This window comes from Plectropomus leopardus, chromosome 21 (assembly GCF_026936395.1).
Source record: "Plectropomus leopardus strain MGB_pleo_1.0 chromosome 21, ASM2693639v1, whole genome shotgun sequence".
NCBI lineage: Eukaryota > Metazoa > Chordata > Actinopteri > Perciformes > Serranidae > Plectropomus > Plectropomus leopardus.
The window spans coordinates 15,593,239-15,613,597 of record NC_142196.1 but is presented as its reverse complement, the minus strand read 5'-3'; the positions used below and the strand labels follow the sequence as shown (position 1 = coordinate 15,613,597).

General features: G+C 39.1%; 3 protein-coding genes across 4 annotated transcripts in view; 2 read left to right on the top strand and 1 right to left on the bottom strand.

Annotated features, from left to right (window-relative positions):
• The window catches only part of crhb (corticotropin releasing hormone b), a 28,610-nt gene extending 14,248 nt beyond the window's left edge, over positions 1–14,362 (bottom strand). For both annotated transcript variants that reach the window (XM_088071862.1, XM_088071863.1), the window contains exons 1-2: positions 14,222–14,362; positions 6,384–6,563 (exon numbers count right to left, since the gene is read on the bottom strand). The gene's annotated coding sequence lies outside the window, so the exon portion shown is untranslated. The remainder of the gene's footprint in view (positions 1–6,383; positions 6,564–14,221) is intronic.
• On the top strand, positions 11,424–13,240 carry rrs1 (ribosome biogenesis regulator 1 homolog). The gene has a single exon (XM_042510450.2). The coding sequence runs from the start codon at positions 11,475–11,477 to the stop codon at positions 12,507–12,509; it is 1,035 nt and encodes a 344-aa protein (XP_042366384.1). The 5' UTR covers positions 11,424–11,474; the 3' UTR covers positions 12,510–13,240.
• A 2,093-nt stretch (positions 14,363–16,455) lies between the features above and the next one.
• On the top strand, positions 16,456–20,359 carry LOC121960379 (uncharacterized). Its single transcript, XM_042510039.2, has 5 exons — positions 16,456–16,608; positions 16,855–16,886; positions 17,401–17,565; positions 18,432–18,523; positions 19,202–20,359. The coding sequence occupies exons 1-5, from the start codon at positions 16,542–16,544 to the stop codon at positions 19,440–19,442; spliced, it is 597 nt and encodes a 198-aa protein (XP_042365973.2). The 5' UTR covers positions 16,456–16,541; the 3' UTR covers positions 19,443–20,359.

Sequence of the window (20,359 nt, the reverse complement as noted above, 5' to 3'; positions counted from 1 at the left end):
ACCCCATGTCCAAAAAGCACAAAGGAACCAACATTTTTTCATGTGCATATTAACAGAAATCAAAGACGTATTTTTGCCAGAGAATTGATCACAGCTTATTTTCTTCACTTCCTGGTAAGTCCAAAATGACAAGAGAGCAGCAGGAGTCCCACATTTAAAAACCCACCACCTCACATTTTACTCCAGAGCCCGAGCAAGTGGGGACAAAATAACAGAAACACCAAATAACACCGAGCACCTAAGAGGGGAGCAGCGTCACACTTTCCTTTGAAAACAGATTCAAACCTCCTTTAGATGCTGTCACAGTCTGAAAGTGTGTTTATTGAAAAGGAAAAAAATCCCTCTTTGAAGGGTGAAGGAGGTGTAAATCTGCTTTGCACGCTGCAATCCAAAACTCCCCATAAAGGTTCATTGATGTTCAGATCTTTTCATTTCTCAGGGGTGTAGGTTTTATGCTCCTTACACCAGGTTTTGCTTCATTGTGCACACAGAGGCATGAGATAGCTTAGAAAAGGCAGCGCTCCCATACATTCAAGCTCTGAATGCTGAAGGTCGCAAGCTACAGTTTTCTCAAAACTAATCCACGATGTCACTGATTGGAAGGACAGATGGGCCTGTTCAATTAAGTGTCCACATTTGAAGCTGTACATTGGAGGCTTTTAACCACTATACTGCGGAGTGCACTTGTGGCTACCTAGTGCTGCTCTTTGCTGATGGGCCTTGTCCACATCGAGCACCTGCTGCCATGATTTCTTGCCGTACAAATGTGCGCTGATACATTCTGCTAATAGGCAATGAACATAAGAATGACTCACCTTTACATTTGTAATTATAAAGCTCTATGAATGCCACTTTTCATGTGGTGTTTGTACTTTCTTCTGCAAACCACTTGTGAACATTATTGGCTTTTAAATGCAAATCAGACAGTTGGCAGTAAATAGTCAAATTAGCCTCATTAAAATCATTAATGTGAAGGTACACACTGGCTTTAGTATTAATTGTCCCTGATCAATTCACCAAAGCTCAAATGATGCTTTAACTTAAAAATCAAATGTTATTTTAGGGTGTTTGACTATTCTAAACCTAAGACGCCTTGTGAAATTCTTCTAAATTGTTTCACTTACTCAAACTCTAGGGCACGGAGGGGAAAAAGCAGAGATTAAATTTACATATCAAAGCGAGCACACTGATGCTTGAGGGTCCCTGCATAGATGTATGTGATCCATATTATTTATAGCTCAGGAACGTCCCCTGGGATCCTGATGCTGTTCGGCGTCTGTCATGCTACAAGAGAGGATAGTTAGGTGAATGTAGCTTGCAATTAGTGACTGTTGCGTCATGTCAGGCCAAAGGGTTGCGTGACGCGTGACTGACATATAATCACAGCATTGATCAGACAACTTTTTGGAGAACAAAGCAAACAGTGCTGACAGGAGTCACTTTGAGGGACACGGTCACGAGTGCAGGAGAACCGCTGTACATTATCATCATGGATTCTGTGCTCTGACATGAATGTGATCATACAGGGATGTTTAGCATGCCAGTGACACACTGACACTCTGTTAGCGATAAGTGACAGTGGCCCTGAGGACAAGAGGAGCAAGGTGACTTCTGCCCTTTAGTTAATGAGCACCGCTCCTCTGACTCATTCTTAAACATTGACTGATACAGAAGGAGTCGCTCCTGCTGAATGGTGCAGGAACAAAGTCACTATTCCCTGATGGATGTCAGCTTATTCAGGGTGCAAAGCTCTGCACTCAGTGTATCATACGAGAAACTGCATGAAAACAGTGCAGGTGCGTTACCTGTTGCAGATGCAATTAGGCATCAAGTGTAGGTTGTGTAAGGTCAGAAATGCACTAATGGATTGCCCAATTAGAGCAATAGAAATGGAGAAATGCAAAACCTTTATAGCCATTAACAGAATACATTAAACTGCTTGGTGAGCCAAGAAAGGCTTAATATTTAAAGGAATACTTCACCCACAAACTGACCTTTTGATTATCAAGTACTCACCCCATGTTACCTTGAATTTGTAAAGAAAAGTTTGTTTTTCTCGATTGTCTCAACGATAAACGGAGAATCCAAAAAATTTGAACATTCTTGATGAACTGAAGTAAAGGAGGGCCACGTTTAACAAATATATCAGTCAAACATTACATTCAGCTGTACATTTCCTGTGAAATGGAAGTGTCATTTTAAAAGACACACCGCATATAACAATTGTCAGCCTTCCCTGAAATCAAAAACTGACACAGGAAGGTACCTTGACATGCAGGTCCAGTGACAAAGTATTTGAGAAGTTTGTCTGAGAACAGGTTAAAAATGCATGTGTTTGGGAAGTATTGAGCATTCGATTGGATAAATGAGACTTGGATTATACTGCACAAGTTGTGTGAATTCATAAATGGAGGTTTCAGCTTAGTTTTGCTGTTGTTAAGCGGACCCCCCCTTAAATGTGTTAGAAAAAAAAAACATTTTTTCTTATGAATTCAATGTAACACAAGGTGAATTAATAAACAAATGGTCATTTTGTGTGTGAAGTATTCCTTTAAACATAACCTCTGTGTCTCTGATTTGGAATCATCCTTAACATCCAGACTTGCATCACCCAGTTTACAGTTGTAGCCACAAATTTTTAAGAGTATTTGAAGTTCAACAGACAGATAAAATGTCCAAATGACTCTATAAAGTTCCCCTGGAAACGTCAGCGGTGCATGACTCGCAGCCCACAGGGGAGACAACAGCACTTCCACAGTGTCCTCAGTCCATCCCTGAAAAGGCCAATTTGTCACTTGTCAGAGCGCATATTTTGTTTGAAACAATTTCTTTCTGTATCGTTTTTTTTTTCTTACATTCCCCATGGTCCATTGCCATCAAATCAGTCGCCTTCAAGTTGAGTAGCACTTAGTGGCTAAAAGCCCTCTTGACTTTGATAAAGCATGTGAAGGGCATGTTATCAGGGTGGCTTGCTTTCGTTGTATAAGCCACATTTTCACACAGACTCATCACGGCTCATTAAACTGCATTAAAAACAGAGCAATACATGACATTTTATGAATCCTGTTCAGATGTGAGCCTTGTACATTATACTATCTATGATCAGCACGCTTTTTCCCCAAATAGTGTCTGATTGACCAAATTCTACATCCTTCCAGCAGTGAACAACTCCCAGGAGGAATTAGTGGCTGTCTGCATTCATTAAGCTCAGTATCAGTCTAATTATGCGCCAATGTGCACCTACGGACTAATTAACGAGGGATCAATAAGGGCCCTGGATGCCCCTCACGTAGGGGCCCGGCTCTCAGCCCCCTCATTATCGGAGCTGCACAACAGCTTCAAAGAGGATTTCTCAGGCTCTACCCGAGGGGCTGGATGACACATTCGGCTGCACAGTTTTGGCAAAAGTTGGTGAATCTGCTCCTTTTTCTGTGTTTCTGTGAGTGTGTCTCTCTCATATCTGTCTGCAAAATATGAAACTACTGCTGTTACTGTTAGCCTAGCTTAGCACAATGACATGTTATATCTGTTTTTTTAGTATTAGTATGAAAGTTTTACAAAAGTTTTACGGGAGGTTACTTCAGAACATTTCTGTGTCTGGCCATAGGGAATGTGAAGTTGACGTCATACCTTGTTAAACTTTTTTCACAGGGGTGCCATCTCTTGTGGAACACACTATGTTACATGCACCTGCTAAGGTGGTCAGGCAACAGGATTTAGAAAACTAATAACTAAAAACAATATATGATTTGGCAGGATTAAAGAACCTAATGCACTACTTCCACTCACAAACCCAGACATTGTAAACTATCTCGCTTTTGGGCCAAGTGCAGACACTTTGGTGACAGAGGTAGCAGAGCGCATTGATGATTCCCCCCTCCCCTACAGCATGACATACCTTCATTTACCTTAGTTTTTGTACAATTTACAGTTAGAAAACCAGACTAGCTGTTTCCAGTCTTTATGCTGAGCTAAGCTAGCCGGCTGCAGGCTGTAGCTTCATATTTACTGTACAGACATGCAGAGAGTGGCATCTATATTCTCTCATAACTACAGTGTATTTCCTAAAATGTTTAACTTTTCCTTTTAGGTTGTACTCAATAGATCTTGGAATGCATTCCTATAACATTGCCAAAATTTTAGTTTTTAGTTGTTTGTTTTTTTAAAGGATAAAAAAAACATCCACAAAATCTGGCGCCTACATTACCCACAGTGCAACTCAACAGCCAGCCTCTAGCTGCTAGCCTCTAGCAGAGATTAGGGAAGGATAAAGTGCTCTGCTACGTTTACACATCACACTCTCACTCCCAACTCATCAAATACCAACGCTTGGTCAGTGGCCCTTTGCATCAAGCTATGACGCTCTGGTAAACCTCCGGCGTCCGTTTCTGTTGCTCAGGGACGGTGTGACTATGCATGGAAAATGCATGATGTCTTTTCAACATAGCGTTTATTTTCACAGGAAATGTACAGTATCCACTTGTTAAATGTATACATTCTCTTTTCAAAATAAACTTACAACATAGGTAAAGATTACATTTTTAGGTTTACTTCCTTGGGTTTATGCAACAAAAGTACATGGTAAGGTCAAAAAAAGAAGATTGTTTGGCTTAAATTAAAAAATATTTGTTACTAATGTGATGTAATGTCACGTCACATACAGCATACTGCTTAATTAAAATAATTTCACTGACTTTTGGTACCACATGGGAGATGAAAAGTGGCCTCCAAGGTGAAAGTCAAAAATTCCACTGTTTGGTACATCGTATATCACTGCTAAAGGGTGCCTCAGTGCGTCTGTATCTGACACTGAGGGCCACTGACCAATCATCAGTATTTGACAAGGTGGGAGTGAGAACAGTTTGGGTTTTGTGGATTTCTGGATCATCATAATTTTGACTGAATGGAAGTGATGGGAACACCGTGACCTGCAAATCCTGACTGACAACTGATGCAAAAAAAGCTGCTGATGGAGGAGACACAAAGACTCTTTAATCATTTCATCATTATTCTCCCAAAGTTGTGGGGCAACTCAGTGCAGGCCCTGGCTTAACAGAGCACAGGGCGTACCCAATGATGTCACTGTGATAAGCCCCCCACAGTGCTGCTGAATACCAAACTGAGGGACGACCTCTGCAAGTTGCCATGACACCAGGAAGTAACCAGCTCGGTCTAGTTCCAACATCCAGCATGGAGCCACTGCAGCGCGTACACACTCGCAGACAGATACGTCATGTGCTCGCCTGCATCACACACACTGGTAATGTGGCTGGAATGATATCTCAAGGACTCTCCCTCCATGTCGTGCTGGTTCTAGGAACACGGCCAAGTTTTGGGGAGCAGCTGAACTGTTTCGCTAGCGTCACTTGGACGGAGAGAGGTTGCACTTCCGGGAGAATACAGCTGAGTTTCCCGCGCACCTGCAAGCAGCACACCCCTACTGTGACCTCCTCTGAGCTCCAGAGAAACAGGTAATACCTGCTACAGAAATGCACCTTTGCCCTTTTGTCACATTTTACATTTTTAAAAATGAATACAAGAGATGCAGCAAAGTGAAAGGTGATGCTGCAAGCCCTTGTTTATGCTCGGCAAAAAAAAAAAAGATGCCGTTTCTCTTCTGGCTTGTCCTTCTCTGAAGGTGTGAGACCACGCAGAGAAGACGATAGTCTGAGAACAGCAGGCGCCTGTGAGGCCCTGCACAGGGCCAAATTGTGTTTCTGTCCCAACTGCGGCAGATCAATAAGGCTCTGACCTCAGCTGTCAGCCAACTAAACTCTCTTCGCCAGGGGACGCTCATTTCCCTTTCGCCATGGAAACAGGAAGTAGTGAATGTAATCTACAAAAGTGCCTAAGCCTATCAGCGAACGGTTCAGCCATGTGGGTTTTTTGTTGCATGAGCAGGTTTGACTTGGACAGACGGTCCCTTTTATTGATTCCTCTCTGAGAAATCATGTCATGTGAAGCCATTAACCATGATATTTACAGAACTGGTGGATCTATAGCTCAATGTATGTTCAAGGGATGTTTTTAAGCCCTCTGTATGCTTTGAGGACATGTGTGACGCTTGAAAATCCTCCTTTACATTCTCAGGAGCTTATTTTCTTGTAGAAAAAGCAAACTTCGCCTTACGGTCTGTTGTTAAGCGTTAAGCATACAGAAATAAAGCATGTTCTGGTATACCACAAAATCCTGTAAAGAAAACTGTAAAAAAAAAAAAATTCTCTGTCTTCCAGCCAAGTTGGTCTAAGAATTTCATGTAATAATGCAACAGCTATAAATACACAAGCAAACTGTCAGCAGCTAATCATGTCTGATTTATGCCAGGATGGTGCTGATGAGATTATTTTGCCCTCCTTTTGTATCTCGCCCTGCAGCGCTCTCACCTCGTCTTTGATGCTAACAGGTCGTCCTTTTTGAAGAACGAAGTTTCAGGCCTCTGGCAAGTTTTTGCATGAATGGATGTCCTTTTCTTTCCCCCTGTGATTCATGGATCATGCTGGCCACTAGTCAGCGAAGATGACAAAGAGTGAAGCAAACAGATCTTCACGATCTTCTATTTTCCCCTGTGTAGAAACAAAGAATAGAGATTTAATTTGTGACGAATGCTTGGAAAAACAGTGAGAAAAGCTTCAAATAAAGCAGACAAATGCAATATTGTAACCGCACATGTGCACATAGTCTATACATAGTATATGTGGCATGAATGGTCTCTGTGGTGCTTTGAATAATGCAAGTTGCTGATCCTGCTAGAGTTAATGGCTTGTCTCTGCTTGGTGAACCATTCACAAGTTGTATTCATTCATAAAAAATGTGCAAAGGTGCTTAAAGTCTTCATTATGTCACAGTTATTTAAGGAGCTCTTTACAGACTGACATGAATGACATTTGGCTTAACTTGTATGTGGTACTGACAAAATAAGTGCTGTTTTTACCAGATTTCAAATGTTTAAGGTTATCATTTTGTGTGAGAAAGAAATATTTGCAAATATTTTTTTCTTTTGCATGTGTTTTTGCAGGTAAACACTGCATGAACATCACCCGTTGCAGATTCATTGAATTATGGACATCATGTGAGGCCAGAAATGGATGATTGACTGTCTAGTCAGTCCAGAATTAACAAGGTATAGATAGTAAATGATTTGTTTTTTGCAGTTATATACATATTATACAGGGGGGACCTGGCAAAAATGTCAGAGTAGATAATTTAAAAAGCCCTCATATAATTACCATGGAATATAACAGGCCTAAGATGCAAGGGTTCTCTGCCATGGGTTGAGGTGCTATAAAGCCCTGCTGCCACCCCAAGAACCTTTTAAGCCCCTGTATGTTTCTTTAGAGGTTTTCTGCTGGTTCTTTTCCCAGTAAACTAAACTTAATCCATTTAACCCTTTAAAACGTGCGTAAATTAGCTTGGTTTCCTCTTTCTCAACCATGGGAAGAGGACAAAGAGCAACTCAATGAGAAATAGCCCAAAAATAAGCAAGAAATTAAGTAAAAGTTATATGAAAGTTACCTAGAAACAAGTAAAAAAAACTAAAAAAAAAAAACAACCAGAAACCAAGAAAATGACCTCAAGAAAGTGCTGTTTTTTTCTGACATAATTTTAAACATATAATTAAGAGAATTATAAATACACTTTTATGGATATTTATCCAGTGTTTTTTGATCATATCTCATCATTACCCCCCAGCTATATATATATTTTTTTATTTGCAAGACATTTCTTACTAAGCTGCTCATTATCATTTTGAAGGAAATCACATCCATTTTCTTTGATTTCTAAAGGTGTGAAAGGCGTCTGAATGCAGCAAGTAACAACACAACTGATGTAGATCCAGGTGTTAAAGGGTTGATAGAGAATTATTTTTAAATCATTCTGCAGAGTGAGTACTTGTGAGTGTATATGGAGCTCTTCTACATGGTGGCATTGTTCCTTTTCTTAAGTAAAAAGTCTAAATAACACTCTTCATTAGCAACACAGTGCACTCAGGTCAGTTTGCCATGTCAGATTAAAACCCACCTGCGAGTCTAAAATGTCAATTTTTCAAGAACTTGAAATAAAAAAATTTGAGCTCCTTTTGCTGAAAATAAAAAATAAAAACCTTTGAGGGGGGTTTCACATGAAAGCGACGATATGTTATGGAGAGAACTATTTCTAAATCTTATCCTTTAAGCACATTGAAGAGCTGTGGAGACACTAAAGAGTGCGAATGACTTTGCTCCATGGTCAAAGCTCAGGGAGAACTTTATCAGGCCTGTGCTGTGTATTCTTCCATAAAAGAAACACCGTGGAAAAGTAATCCTGTTTGGGGTAAATTCACACTGGATCAAAAGTCAGCAAAAACCCTTCAACACTTGCGGAGACAGTGGGTGACACAGGCAGCGAGGCCAGCAGCTAACTAGTGGACCCTGTTTAAATTGGGGCATTTTAGACGATATACATTCACGTCACAGAGGACCTTATAGCCTTCTCTAAATTACGACAGGGACTTTGGGCCACTAATTACGCATTTCCTCCTCGCATCTCCAAACACAGCATCACTTGTGACCTTATCTCTGCGCCTGTCAGAGTGTTAGCATTCACATGGCAAGTGTGGCGATGAATGTAATTACTGGAGCCCAAAATAATAACATAGTCTTTGAGCAACCAGCAGCCAGTCAATTGCAAAAGGACCTCCACCCCTCCTCCTCCTCCTCCTCCTCGTCTTCCTCCTCCATCTCCTCCTCCAAATTAGTGGAGACAAAACCAAAAATAGAGTTATTAGAACCCTGGATCTGGAAACACGTAGAGAATACATGACAGACAAGGGAGGATATTAATACTTCAGTGAATTTAATCTCTCGTAGAAACACTTATAGTAATCCTATTATGAAGTTTATCACAACTCCATAACTTGAAAATGATGTGTAGCTATTATTGGAGTTACAGTGCAGAGACTCACAGAGATGAAAACACCACTTATTATTTCTATGCCTAGTTTTTTTGTTATTTAGGTTTGGGAAGTGTTCATGCACTGTTGTGTTTTGTCACTGGTGTAATTTTTGCATTTTGGTATTTAAGATGTTTCAATTGTAAAGAGCCTGCATGCCCGAATCAGTCTGAAAACGCTTTGAATTTTATATTTTTTTCCACATGTTTCATGTTCAGTAAAGGGGACATAAATGCACTGACATTTCTGCCAAACCTTCCAAAATTAGCAAACTGCCTTAATAATGCAAAGACAAAACAGGAAACAATATACACATCAACCACTGAGCACTAATAAGTCTGGGGATTTACCATTTTGTGAAGAAATTAAAAAGGAATGCAGCTCAATATATAAATACCAGTAAAGAATCTGGAAATGAAAGGTAATTATATATTATATATTATATATTATATTATCGACTATGGAAAAACTTAGCAAACTCCATCATGTGATAAAATCAAAAGCTACAAAACAGCAAGAAAGCTGACCCTATGGTTTAAATATTTTGTTGTTTTTCATGCAAAACAAAGAATTGGGCTACCACAATGCTGTGATACTGGGAAAATTCTGTATACATGACGTTATTTTTAAAAGTAATTTCATATATTATAAACTCTTTCATTTTTATTTAAAAAAAAATACTTTTTAAACCCCCCCACTAAGATGTTTTACCGTTACTGTGCAGAATGCTGAAGGATACATGCAGAGTTTGACACTCGTAGGCTGATTCACACTGGGAGGAAACTTTTTACCTTAAATGCGTATCGCCACATATGACAGGATTTGGTGACATCACAACTATCTTGAGAGCCAATCATATGTCCAGTATGCAATTTACACAAGTGTGACGTGGAGACTTGAATCCCCACTGCACACACACACTTGACATAAGACATATTTGCATATTCTGGATTATTCATTGAAGGAGAAAGGTTTGCATAATTTTAAGAATTTTAAACAAGGCAATTTGACTTTTTAAAAAAAAGAGCAATTTATTATTCACAACAGATGTGTTTGTAAAGCTTATTGAAAAAGTGCCTCTTTTCTTTTCCTTTTATGTAATATTTTTCTATGTAGCTGTTTCTATGATATATTTTTATACAATTTTATTGCATTTTGATTGTTTTTCTTATTTATGTATGTATTTATTATTGATGCATTCATTTTTAAGCTTATTGCTTCTTGTACTATTTTTTATATAAACAGGTGTATACATATGCATTGTGACATCAAAATGCTGAAATATAATTAAAAAATAAATCTAAAAAGGCAAAATATAAACTGTAAATGATTGTATGCGGCCTGTATAATCTAATTCTAATAAATCTAATTTAAAATAGGAAATGATGTTCACTGAATATGTTTGCTGCTTGTTTTGTTTTTTACTTGGGTGTATTTTTATTTTTCATTGAGGTAATAGGGGTTTGATGTAATTTTAAGGATGTTGAACAAGGTTAATGGACTTTTTAATTGGAAGAATAATTAATTTTTTAAAGCAGCATGTGTCTTTCAACATCACTGAAACAGATGGTCCTTTTCTTCTCCTTTTTGCATGTTAATATTTTTCTTTGTAGTAGCTGTATCTATCTATGCATTTTTATACAACTTATTGCATTGGGTTTTTTTTTTATATTCCTATATATTCTTATTTATTTCTCATTTTTAATTATCTATTTATTTATTGTTGTATTCATTTGTGTAGCTCCCGCTTCTTGGATTATTTTCTATATAACAGATGTATACCGATGGATTGTGTTTGCGTGTTGTAGCTAAAATGCTGAATTAAAATTAAAAATAGTTCAGATTAAAATTATTATAAAAAGAAAATCTCCAAAAAGACACACCATAGACTGTATATAATCATATACAGAATATATAATCTATTTTTTTAAATACTTCTATTGTTTACAGAATAAGTTTGCTGAGTATTCTTGTTTTGTTTTCGAAATAAAAGGACTTTTTTTTTTTTTTGGCTGTTTTTTGTTTTAGGGGAGCTTGTGGGGGGCAGCCATTATTCTTATTCTTCTTCCATATTTAACCTGGTAATGCCCATTGAAACCAACAAACTCTTTTTCAAGGGAGATCTGGCCAAGAAAGCAGCTAAGATAAATTACAACGATAAGCACAATAAGAAAATAAAAACAACATTTTAGAATGATACATAATGACATTTTTGTGAAAAATGTAGCCTCTTTTTTAGTCTGTTTGCTCGTTTTCCTTAATTCTCTCTGTCTAAGATTCATAATTTCACGTAATATGAGCACTGTGATGCACTTCGCTGCTTTTATTGAATTGAATATAGCCTACTTTACTTCTAACATTTAAAAAATTGTAAACTCGAGATAAAATATAATCTAATCGTGTTTGGGGCACAAATTAAGTGGAACAACGTCGACCTCTCGTGGTTATTTGTGGTATTTTTCCATGCTAGCTGTGACCCGGATATAGTTCAGCGTGTTTTTCCCTGTCGCACGTGGGTAAGTAACATTTAACAGCACTCACCAACATGGCCGCGTGCAGTGTGGAGGAGCTGTTGGCCAAAGCTGAACAAGAAGAGGCAGAAAAACTGAAAAGCATCTCCGTCGACAAAGAGCTGGACCTGGAGTTTGACGTCGGTAACTTGTTAGCTTGTGACAAAAACCGCATCGAGTCGCGAGACTTCAGAGAGCAGAAGAAAGAGGACTTCCTGCGCGCGTTAGCTCGTGACAACACGCAGCTCCTCATCAACGAGATCTGGAAACAACCCACGGAGAGGGTCGAGGAGGCGATTGTGGCCAAACTGCCGGACCCCACGACCCGTCTGCCTAGAGAGAAACCACCTCCGAAACCAAAACCACCAACAAAATGGGAGGAGTTCGCCAAGCTGAAGGGGATCCAGAAGAAGAAGAAGACCAACCTGGTTTGGGATGAGACCGCGAAGGAGTGGAGGAGGCGCTGGGGCTACAAGAGGGCCAAAGATGACACCAAAGAGTGGCTGATTGAGGTGCCGGAGACCGCGGACCCAAATGAGGACCAGTTCGCCAAACGCACCAAAGCCAAGAAGGAGCGAGTGGCCAAAAATGAGTTCAACCGGCTGAAGAACATCGCCCGGGCGCAGAAGGTCAAAGTGCCCGGTGTGGGGCTCGCTCCCACGGCCCAGCAGTCCCGAGACGAGCTGTCCAGAGCTGTGAGCGTCGCCAGAACCTCCACAGCATCCGCGGGCCGGTTCCAGGACCGCCTGCCCAAGGAGAAAGCCCCGAAAAACACCGGGAAGAAGAGGAAGTTTGAGCCGCTCATCGGCAACTTTTCCACCGAGAAACAGAAGCAGCTGGAGCTGCTGAAGCTCATGGACAGCAAGAAGCCCAAACTGGACATCACCAAGGCTGTCAACAAGCAGATGAGGGAGGATGACAGAGAGGAGGCCGCGGCCAAACACAAGAAGGGAGCAGGGAAGAAAGGACGCAACATGTCAGGGAAAGGCAAGGGGAAGGGTGGGAGAGGGAAAGGAGGTAAAGCTGGAGGAGGAGGAGGGAAGAGGAGAGGCAAACCTGGGAAACACTGAGGACTCTGACACCTGCTACATCTGATTGTGCCTTGGCATCAAAAATGTGGACTAAATGATGCAAAGACTGTCTGATTTATCTGTGATCGATGGGTGTGATGTTGGGACTGTCACTGTGTGTTTCACTCTTAACGCCTGAATCGACATCAGTTTTGTTCAGACACCTTTCACGTGTATTTAAAATTCTGAAACCTGGAAAAGAAATGGTTTGTTTTTTGCAAATGTGGTCAACTTGGCAAGAAATGTTATGCATATTGTCATAAATAAAAGGGGACAGAAAATGACCTGAAAAAAGCTGTGGGGAATTATGAGATATTATCAAAAAAAAGGAAAATGTCCAGAAAACCATAATTGTTGTGTAACATACATAACTAGATTACATTTTATTTCAAACATGCAAAAACAAGTTAGAAATATACAAGCAAGAAAACAAAACAAGAATACCCAGAAAACGTATTTAGGAAACAACAGAAGTATTTCAAGGATTTTTTTTCTGGACAATCACTTCAGTTTATTTTCTCGTGTGTTTTTTGTTTTCGTTTTTTTTTTCAGGTATTTTAACTTTTTATTAATTTCATGCTATTTCTTGTAAAGTTAAGGTATGCATTACCTTCCAATGTTTTTTGACAGGATCAAACTGTCACTACATCTGTAAATGTCTGTCCCAGCATTCATGGAGGCCATGTGAATATTAATGTTTAATATTAAAACTGCAGCTCAAATTAAAATTGTGTTTGTTTCTTTCTTCAATTAAAAGCAGAAATTATGAATGACTTTAAATGTCAGGGAAAGCACAGGTGTAACTAATAGCATAACAAAACAAACACCGAATCCATATACTGCATTTCAATCATCACAATTATGTAAAGATTACAAAAAGTACAAAAATATATATTTTTAGTTCCTTTAGGGCTGTAATTTTTTAAAAATATTATCAAAATTGTAAGATGGATAAGTGTAATATCCAAATCACAGGAGCTGAGATTCACATTCATTTTCTTTTTCTCAAAGTGAGAATGAAATGCAAAAATTATTCTCACTAAAATCTCAGCCTGCAACATTATTCCAAGTAATTGCAACAAGTGGTTTTTGGCTTATTTTTTTTGTTTGTTTGGGGTTTTTTTTGCATATTGTGCAGTCCTATTTTTTAAATTCAAAACTCAAACACAACATCTTGATAACTTTGAAGGTTCCATTTTACTTTAACTATCAAAAATACAGTAAGCCAGTGTTGTAAAGTATGAAATACCAAATCACAATTTACTTTATCTAAATGGTTCACAAGTTCAATACAAAGCAACATTTTGACAGAAAACAAAAATGCACTGTAGCTATGGTAACATAATCTGTGAATATGTTTCAATGGTGCTCAGTTTGGTAAAATACAGAGATGCTGGAGAACATTGTGAAACTAGTTACACACAACAAATTACAAAATAAAAGTAGTTGTATTTAGTTACAGTAACTGAGAAAAATATCCAAATAAGTTACAGTTATTAATCAAAGGGGCTACATTGGAATATATTTTCTGTAAAACGTTTATATGTAGAATAAAATTGTTGCTTTGCATATTTTTTGCCATGCATGAATGCCTTCTTTTGGCACAGCTTATTTCCAGGCATTTTCCAGCTTTATTGCCCCATTTAAAACATTTGTTAGACAAGTAATCAAATAAAACACGTTTCATTTGATAAAGAAATTAAAATACTTACATTTCTTATGAAAGTAACCTTCCAACACATCCCAACAGTATCAGCAGTGGCTCTGGTTTCCTGAACAGGAACACCTGAACGGACTGAAGTCGTTACCAGTGATTAATCACACCTGTGTGTTTCCTGCTGTGGCATGTAAAAGTGTCAGCTGTGAAAAACATTTATTTCTCATGGAGTTAAGCTGCTTAAAAAATAAAACATTTTCTGAAAAGTCAGTTGTGAAAAGTTTGTGGATAAATTAACCTTTTAGTAGAGTCATTAGGGCGAATCCAAAATTAAGTTAATGGGTCTCAAAGTACTTAATCACATTGATGTCAATATCACATAATAATTCAATATTGTAGTATGCAGTCATGCTCAGTGATTTTCAGCATTGCTCACGAAGATCTAATATACCCAGATATATTTAAGGTATATATTTTTAGAAATGGTTTGAACAGTTTATAATGTTTAATGTTATATATTTTCATAACATATGAAATAACTTATTTTGTATTAAATCAGGTTACTTAAAATTAAGCCAGTGAAAGCATCTCAGCAACAGGTTAAATTTATATATATATATATATATATATATATATATATATATATATATATATATATATATATATATATATATATATATATATATATATATATATATATATATATATATATATATATAATAAAAAGTTAAGATGTGATACACAGCAGCTTTTTTTTTACAGATTTCATGGACATTTGTAATTGGGCTGGACAATTAATTGAAATAATATTAAAAATACAATATGGACAAGTGCAATATCCAAAAGCTGCAAATTTCTTAGGTAATATGTGTTACAACATACCATTATAAATGAAGTACTGTGGTGCTACACAGAGATGCCCAGGCCCACAAATTCTATTTCAGAGGTGGGGGAAGTTGCTTGTTTGGTACAGACTCCAGCAAATATCATTTTTATATTTTTTCCAATGAAAATTAAATGCAATTCCCACTAAAAGAGCACACAACTGCAATACCAGTCAAAAATAACCACAATATGAATATTGGTTTTGCATATTGTGCAGCCCTAATTTTTATTAGCTGTCCTGGTTTGTCTTCACAGGTAAATGGATGAACGTGGAGGAGCTCAGTGCTCTTGTTTCTTCTTCCTAGAAGTAAACATGATTGGTTTTCTAAGCAGCTTAGCTGTGGTTTTTGGTTATGTAAAGGCTTTGCTTTGGCCTTGGTGTCTAGACTGGAGGCATCTGACTGAATTAGGAGCGTAGGGAGAAACGTTGCAGACAGCCAAAAAAGAAAAAAGAAAAAAAAAACTCATGTATGCACTGCCTTTATTTCTCTACAGGTATATAATTTCAGGTGCTATCTATTTTGAAAGAGACTGCAGAGTCAGGGGAGCTGCAGGCCAGTCAAGTGTCAGGACTTCTGAGGCCCAAGATAATGAGGTTAAAGAGTTGTCTCATCCATTTACAGATCACACAAGCTTATCCATAGTCCTTATGACAGAACAACAACCTTATTTACTCTTGAAACAGATTGCAATTAAATGAGACATTAAAATACACTTATTTTCTTGGTAGGTCTGTCAAAAGGTTCTTGAAAAGTTTATTGCATGCCATTTTTATAGTAGTTGCAGGTTTGCAGCAAACTTCCATGGCTCAGATATGATCGTCTGGCTCAGCAATCTCTTGTGTTGTTGATGGATGCTTTTTAATCGCTGACACAATCTCACAGCCAAGCTCCATCGCACCAGAGAGGAGAGGGGAGGTGGGTGTTCGTGTGCGGGGAGGGTTCAATCACCATCTGTTGAGCCGTCCACCACCCCGTCCCAAGCCCATTCATCTTTGTCCCTGCTCACCCAGGCCATTGGAAATGGGGACACAGTCAATAACTCTAAATCAATCAAGTGCTTTTGACGAGGTGAAATTATGAATTCTCATCCATGTCAGGCAGGCGATGGCTGCAACTTGCCTCTCATGTCACCAGATGGTCAAAGAACAATAGGCGCTGGCATGAAGATGAGGTGGTCAAGCATGATCTTTTTTTTCCAGCAAAAACGAATTATTGAAAACACAAATTTATCTGGTGTAATTGAGACTTAAATGTCAATAAAAACCCAACTTTAAATATAATAAGTTCACACTTTTATTCAATAAACCAAAGATTTTATCTGTCCCCTGTCTTGTGCTGTATGCCTGTGTGTCCCCACAGGCAGCACGTGTTGTTGCTTGTGTCCAGCTCCAGTCAGTGCTGCAGTGGATTAGTCAGCTGCATTTACTTGAAGGTGGTGCAGGGAGAGCGCAGGAGATTTGGTCAGTGTGCAAGTGTCAGATCTTCAAGATGCAGCGTATCTACATGCACAGCAATGAACACTTTGAAGTCTTCACCACTGTCCTTGCTCCTCAAGGTGAGTGGATTCAAATCTGCAGTGAAGTGTGACATCATTTTTCATTGTTAGGGAGAACAAGATGGCATATCAGATGATTAATAAATAATGGGGGTAGCTTGTTTGTTTTCTCTCCCTACAGACTGTTAATTTACTGAAGAATATGGTTATGGAGATATTATGTACATGCATTTATGTAAATATATTCTCATGCACATTTGTATATGACCTTTTTGCTGATTCATTTCCACTCTCAATGCTTAACAGGGAGGTATCGATACAGAGCAGAAGCTGAAAAGGCAAGTTTAACATTCTCTATCTAAATATCCATCCAGCATACACTGATAGAAGTGTATCATTAGCTGCAGGTTATTAGTTTTACATCATGTAGGTCTTAAACAGCAGAAATATTCATACAAACTGTTGTCCAAGTGAGATTGATTGATGTGAGTTTGATATGGATATTATGTAAAGTCGGTCAATTTCCTGTGGCTCCATTATGTGTTTAATTCATCTAATTCCTCTGACAAACATGGACCATATTTAGGAGGAACAGATAATGAAAAGTAGACCCAGATTTAGGGTTTCTATTTAACTGCACTGTCAGTTAATCTCTTACACATAATCCTCTCCATTCACTAAGTCTGACCTGCAGACTACACAGGACAGCCCAGACAGCGACTGCAGCTTTTGCCAATATCACAAAAAGGGATGCAACAAACTGTACCTAATTTGAATTAAGTGTAAAATTATATTATAAATACACAGTCCAAAGTCAAAACGCCTGACTGTAACTCTGCCTTTGTCCATTAGATGGTAGTGCTGCACAGCTACAGGCCCCACTGGCCAGATGAGCTGGAGCTGTCTCCAGGTGACGTCATCCTGGTGCTGTCCAAACATGAGGAGAGGTGGTTTGGGCGGCTGCAGGACGGCCAGCAGGGTTACTTCCCCGCCTCCTGTGTGATGGAGCTGAGCCAGGTTGGTTGGCTGCCTGATGAATGTGCTCAGCAATGCAGCATTACTGGACTGTGTTGTTGCTGCTGTTAATGTCACAAGGAAGTCTGCACTTTCTTTTCTCTTCTATTGTGCTCTTTCACTACAGAGTAGCTTTCAGACACCACAGAAATGTAGTTCCTCAATCAGCATTATAATGTGAGCGATGGAATCATACATGAACATAATATTTTCTTTTTATATTCAGGGCTTATTATTTGTCAGCTGTTTTGTTTAGTTAGTTTTAGATTAATAGTAACTCTTAATATTTAATACCTAAGGAAGAGATAAAAACCTTGATGATGCCACAGTGATGTCATCAGGGTTACCTTCGCTTTGGTTTGAGATGGAAAAGTTTCAGCCAAAAGCCTGCACTGCAAACTGGAGTTGTGAAATAAGTGGCAGTTTAGGAGGCAGGGAGGGTCTAATGAAAGACATGCGTGGGTCGCATTATGGGAAATGTAGTAAAGAGTGTTTTTAGAGCTTAAATACGTGTATTTTTAAAGGTGCAAACAGTTCAGCTAACTGAAAGGTGTGTGGCTGCATAAATAGAATTGTTAGAGAGTTCATTTATTTTTACAAAGATAATTCAGTTTGTTTTTTTAGTATCACAAGGAACGATTATGCAGTGGTTGAGACCTGTTTAATCCTACAATCAAACAATTAAAAATAAACTTCTATTTCTGTATTGCTACTAAGTGCAGAAATAAATGAAAGTAAAATAAAATCAAAGGCATTTGAGCTGTCTACATTTTAAGTGAAAAGAGAATGTCAGTGGAAGTGTACAGTTTATTTTAGAAACATCTGCTGGACATTTTTTGAGTCTAATACTGTTGACGGTTCCTTCTCAGGTGAATCTTCCTCCAAGAGCCCTACGAAGGAGTATTTCTCTGAGAAGCTCAGCCTGGGACAACGATTCAGGTGCACGCAGTAGACAAGCAAAGTAAGTATTAAACATGCACAGCAGCAATAACAACAAACACACACATCCCCCTCAACAAGTGCATGCACACACATCATGCACACACCCCGCACCCAGCAGCTGTTCTGCCACCGAACCCCCACACATCCCCCATCCCCAAATCCCATCTCACTGCTCTCCGCCCAGCGCCCCTGAACAGGTGGCCCCTCTCGTCCCTCATTAGTTGACAAAGCACACTGATTACTAACCCCGCTGAACACACACACACACACACACACACTATCTAGTCCTCCCTCACTGCACTGCATCTCATTAAAAAGGAGCAGGAGGGAAAGCAAAGACCTTGTTGTTTTTTATTCAAAACTATATGAAAACGTTTGACAGCTCAATCAAAATCCTATGAGATAACTAATGATGGATCATCAAGTATACAATTACTTTTTAGTGTTAGGTGCTAAATTCAGTGACTTGTTTTGATGGGGTACTGTATCTCTCTTGCAATGTATTTGACAGGAGGGTGCATTTATATTTTTGACAGTCTGCCACTGAACCTTGCTCACACACTCGCATAAACACACACACAGCGCCACACAGAGCCCTCTGTACAGCGCCGTGCCTGTCTTGTCTGCTCGCAGTGGAATTTGGGTCATGAGGAATAAACAGGGCCTTTGTGTTTGTTATTTCCTCTTTGTCCCCCAGTGGACACATTCGGCAGGCACTCAGAGGGGGGAGCAGAGGAGGAGGAGGAGGGCTGGATGGGGGCCAAGGCGAGAGCGAGGGCCCCTTCCTGGTGCGGAGGCCCCAGAACCCTCTGCCTCAGCCCATGGCCTCCCAACCTCAGACACACAGATCCCCAGGCCTGCTCCACAGGATCCTGTCCAAGTGCCGGAAAAAGAGTGAATGCCAGGGAGCCACCAACGGGGCCTTCGAGGGCGACTAAGAGGCCCCCGTCTTTGTCCCTAGTGGCTGAGCCGAGTTGGTGGGGCTGCGTCTGGGGAAGTATGTGCGTGAATGGAGGAAGTTCTGAAATGTAAAGGAAGACAGGTCTTGAATATACTGTTGTGGGCTTGTATACATTTCTATCCAGTTATTCTCGACTTGGCTGCAAATCTAGAAACAAGTGGTTGTATTGGGAGACTCACAAGTGATGTCACAGAAAGTGTTTTTCATCATTATATTCAATGGATCAGACCTGATGTGACATCACTCGTGGGGGCGTGGCCATATGTGCAACATGTTTGAATGTACAAAGCGGAGCAGCTGCCTTGTTTTTCAGCGTGGAGGATCAAATGCCAGGCTTATGCTTTGAATAAATAATAAACATATAATCTTTGCAATCATATGTTTAACCCTTGAAAACCTGAGCAAAATGGCTTGATTTCTTTCAGAAACATGGAAAGAATGCAAAGGGCAATTTAAGAAGAAATGACCCTAAAATTAACAAGAAATTAGTAAAAATTTACACGAAAATTACCTGAAATCAGTAAAAGATAAAAAAAAAATGGAATGACCTGAAACAAATCACTAAAAAATAATGAATATAAATTAAAAATCTGCAACCTTGCCTTTTACAATTATGTTTTAAAATCTCTGGAGTCTGAAGCTGATGCTGTTCCAAGTTTCAAAGGTTTAGAGCAACAGGAGTTAATGAAGCAATAAGATGCTCAACAAATGTAGCCTTTTTCTATGACATTGATGCTGTTACCTGAGAGAAATGTTGTTTCCATTGTCTGTGCACATTTTTCTCCATCATTCATGTTTTTTAGCTTCATCTGCTCATGTGCATTGGTTGAAATGTGTATATTTTGCGGCTTAATATGTAATTACTATGATGATTATAAAACCAGTAAACCCTTA

Bases quoted from the DNA above. Each gene is read 5' to 3' on its own strand.
- rrs1 (XM_042510450.2), top strand. From the start codon at position 11,475: ATGGCCGCGTGCAGTGTGGAGGAGCTGTTGGCCAAAGCTGAACAAGAA.
- LOC121960379 (XM_042510039.2), top strand. From the start codon at position 16,542: ATGCAGCGTATCTACATGCACAGCAATGAACACTTTGAAGTCTTCACC. The intron at 16,887-17,400 runs GCAAGTTTAACA...TTTGTCCATTAG, and splicing joins ACAGAGCAGAAGCTGAAAAG to ATGGTAGTGCTGCACAGCTA. The intron at 17,566-18,431 runs GTTGGTTGGCTG...GTTCCTTCTCAG, and splicing joins GTGTGATGGAGCTGAGCCAG to GTGAATCTTCCTCCAAGAGC.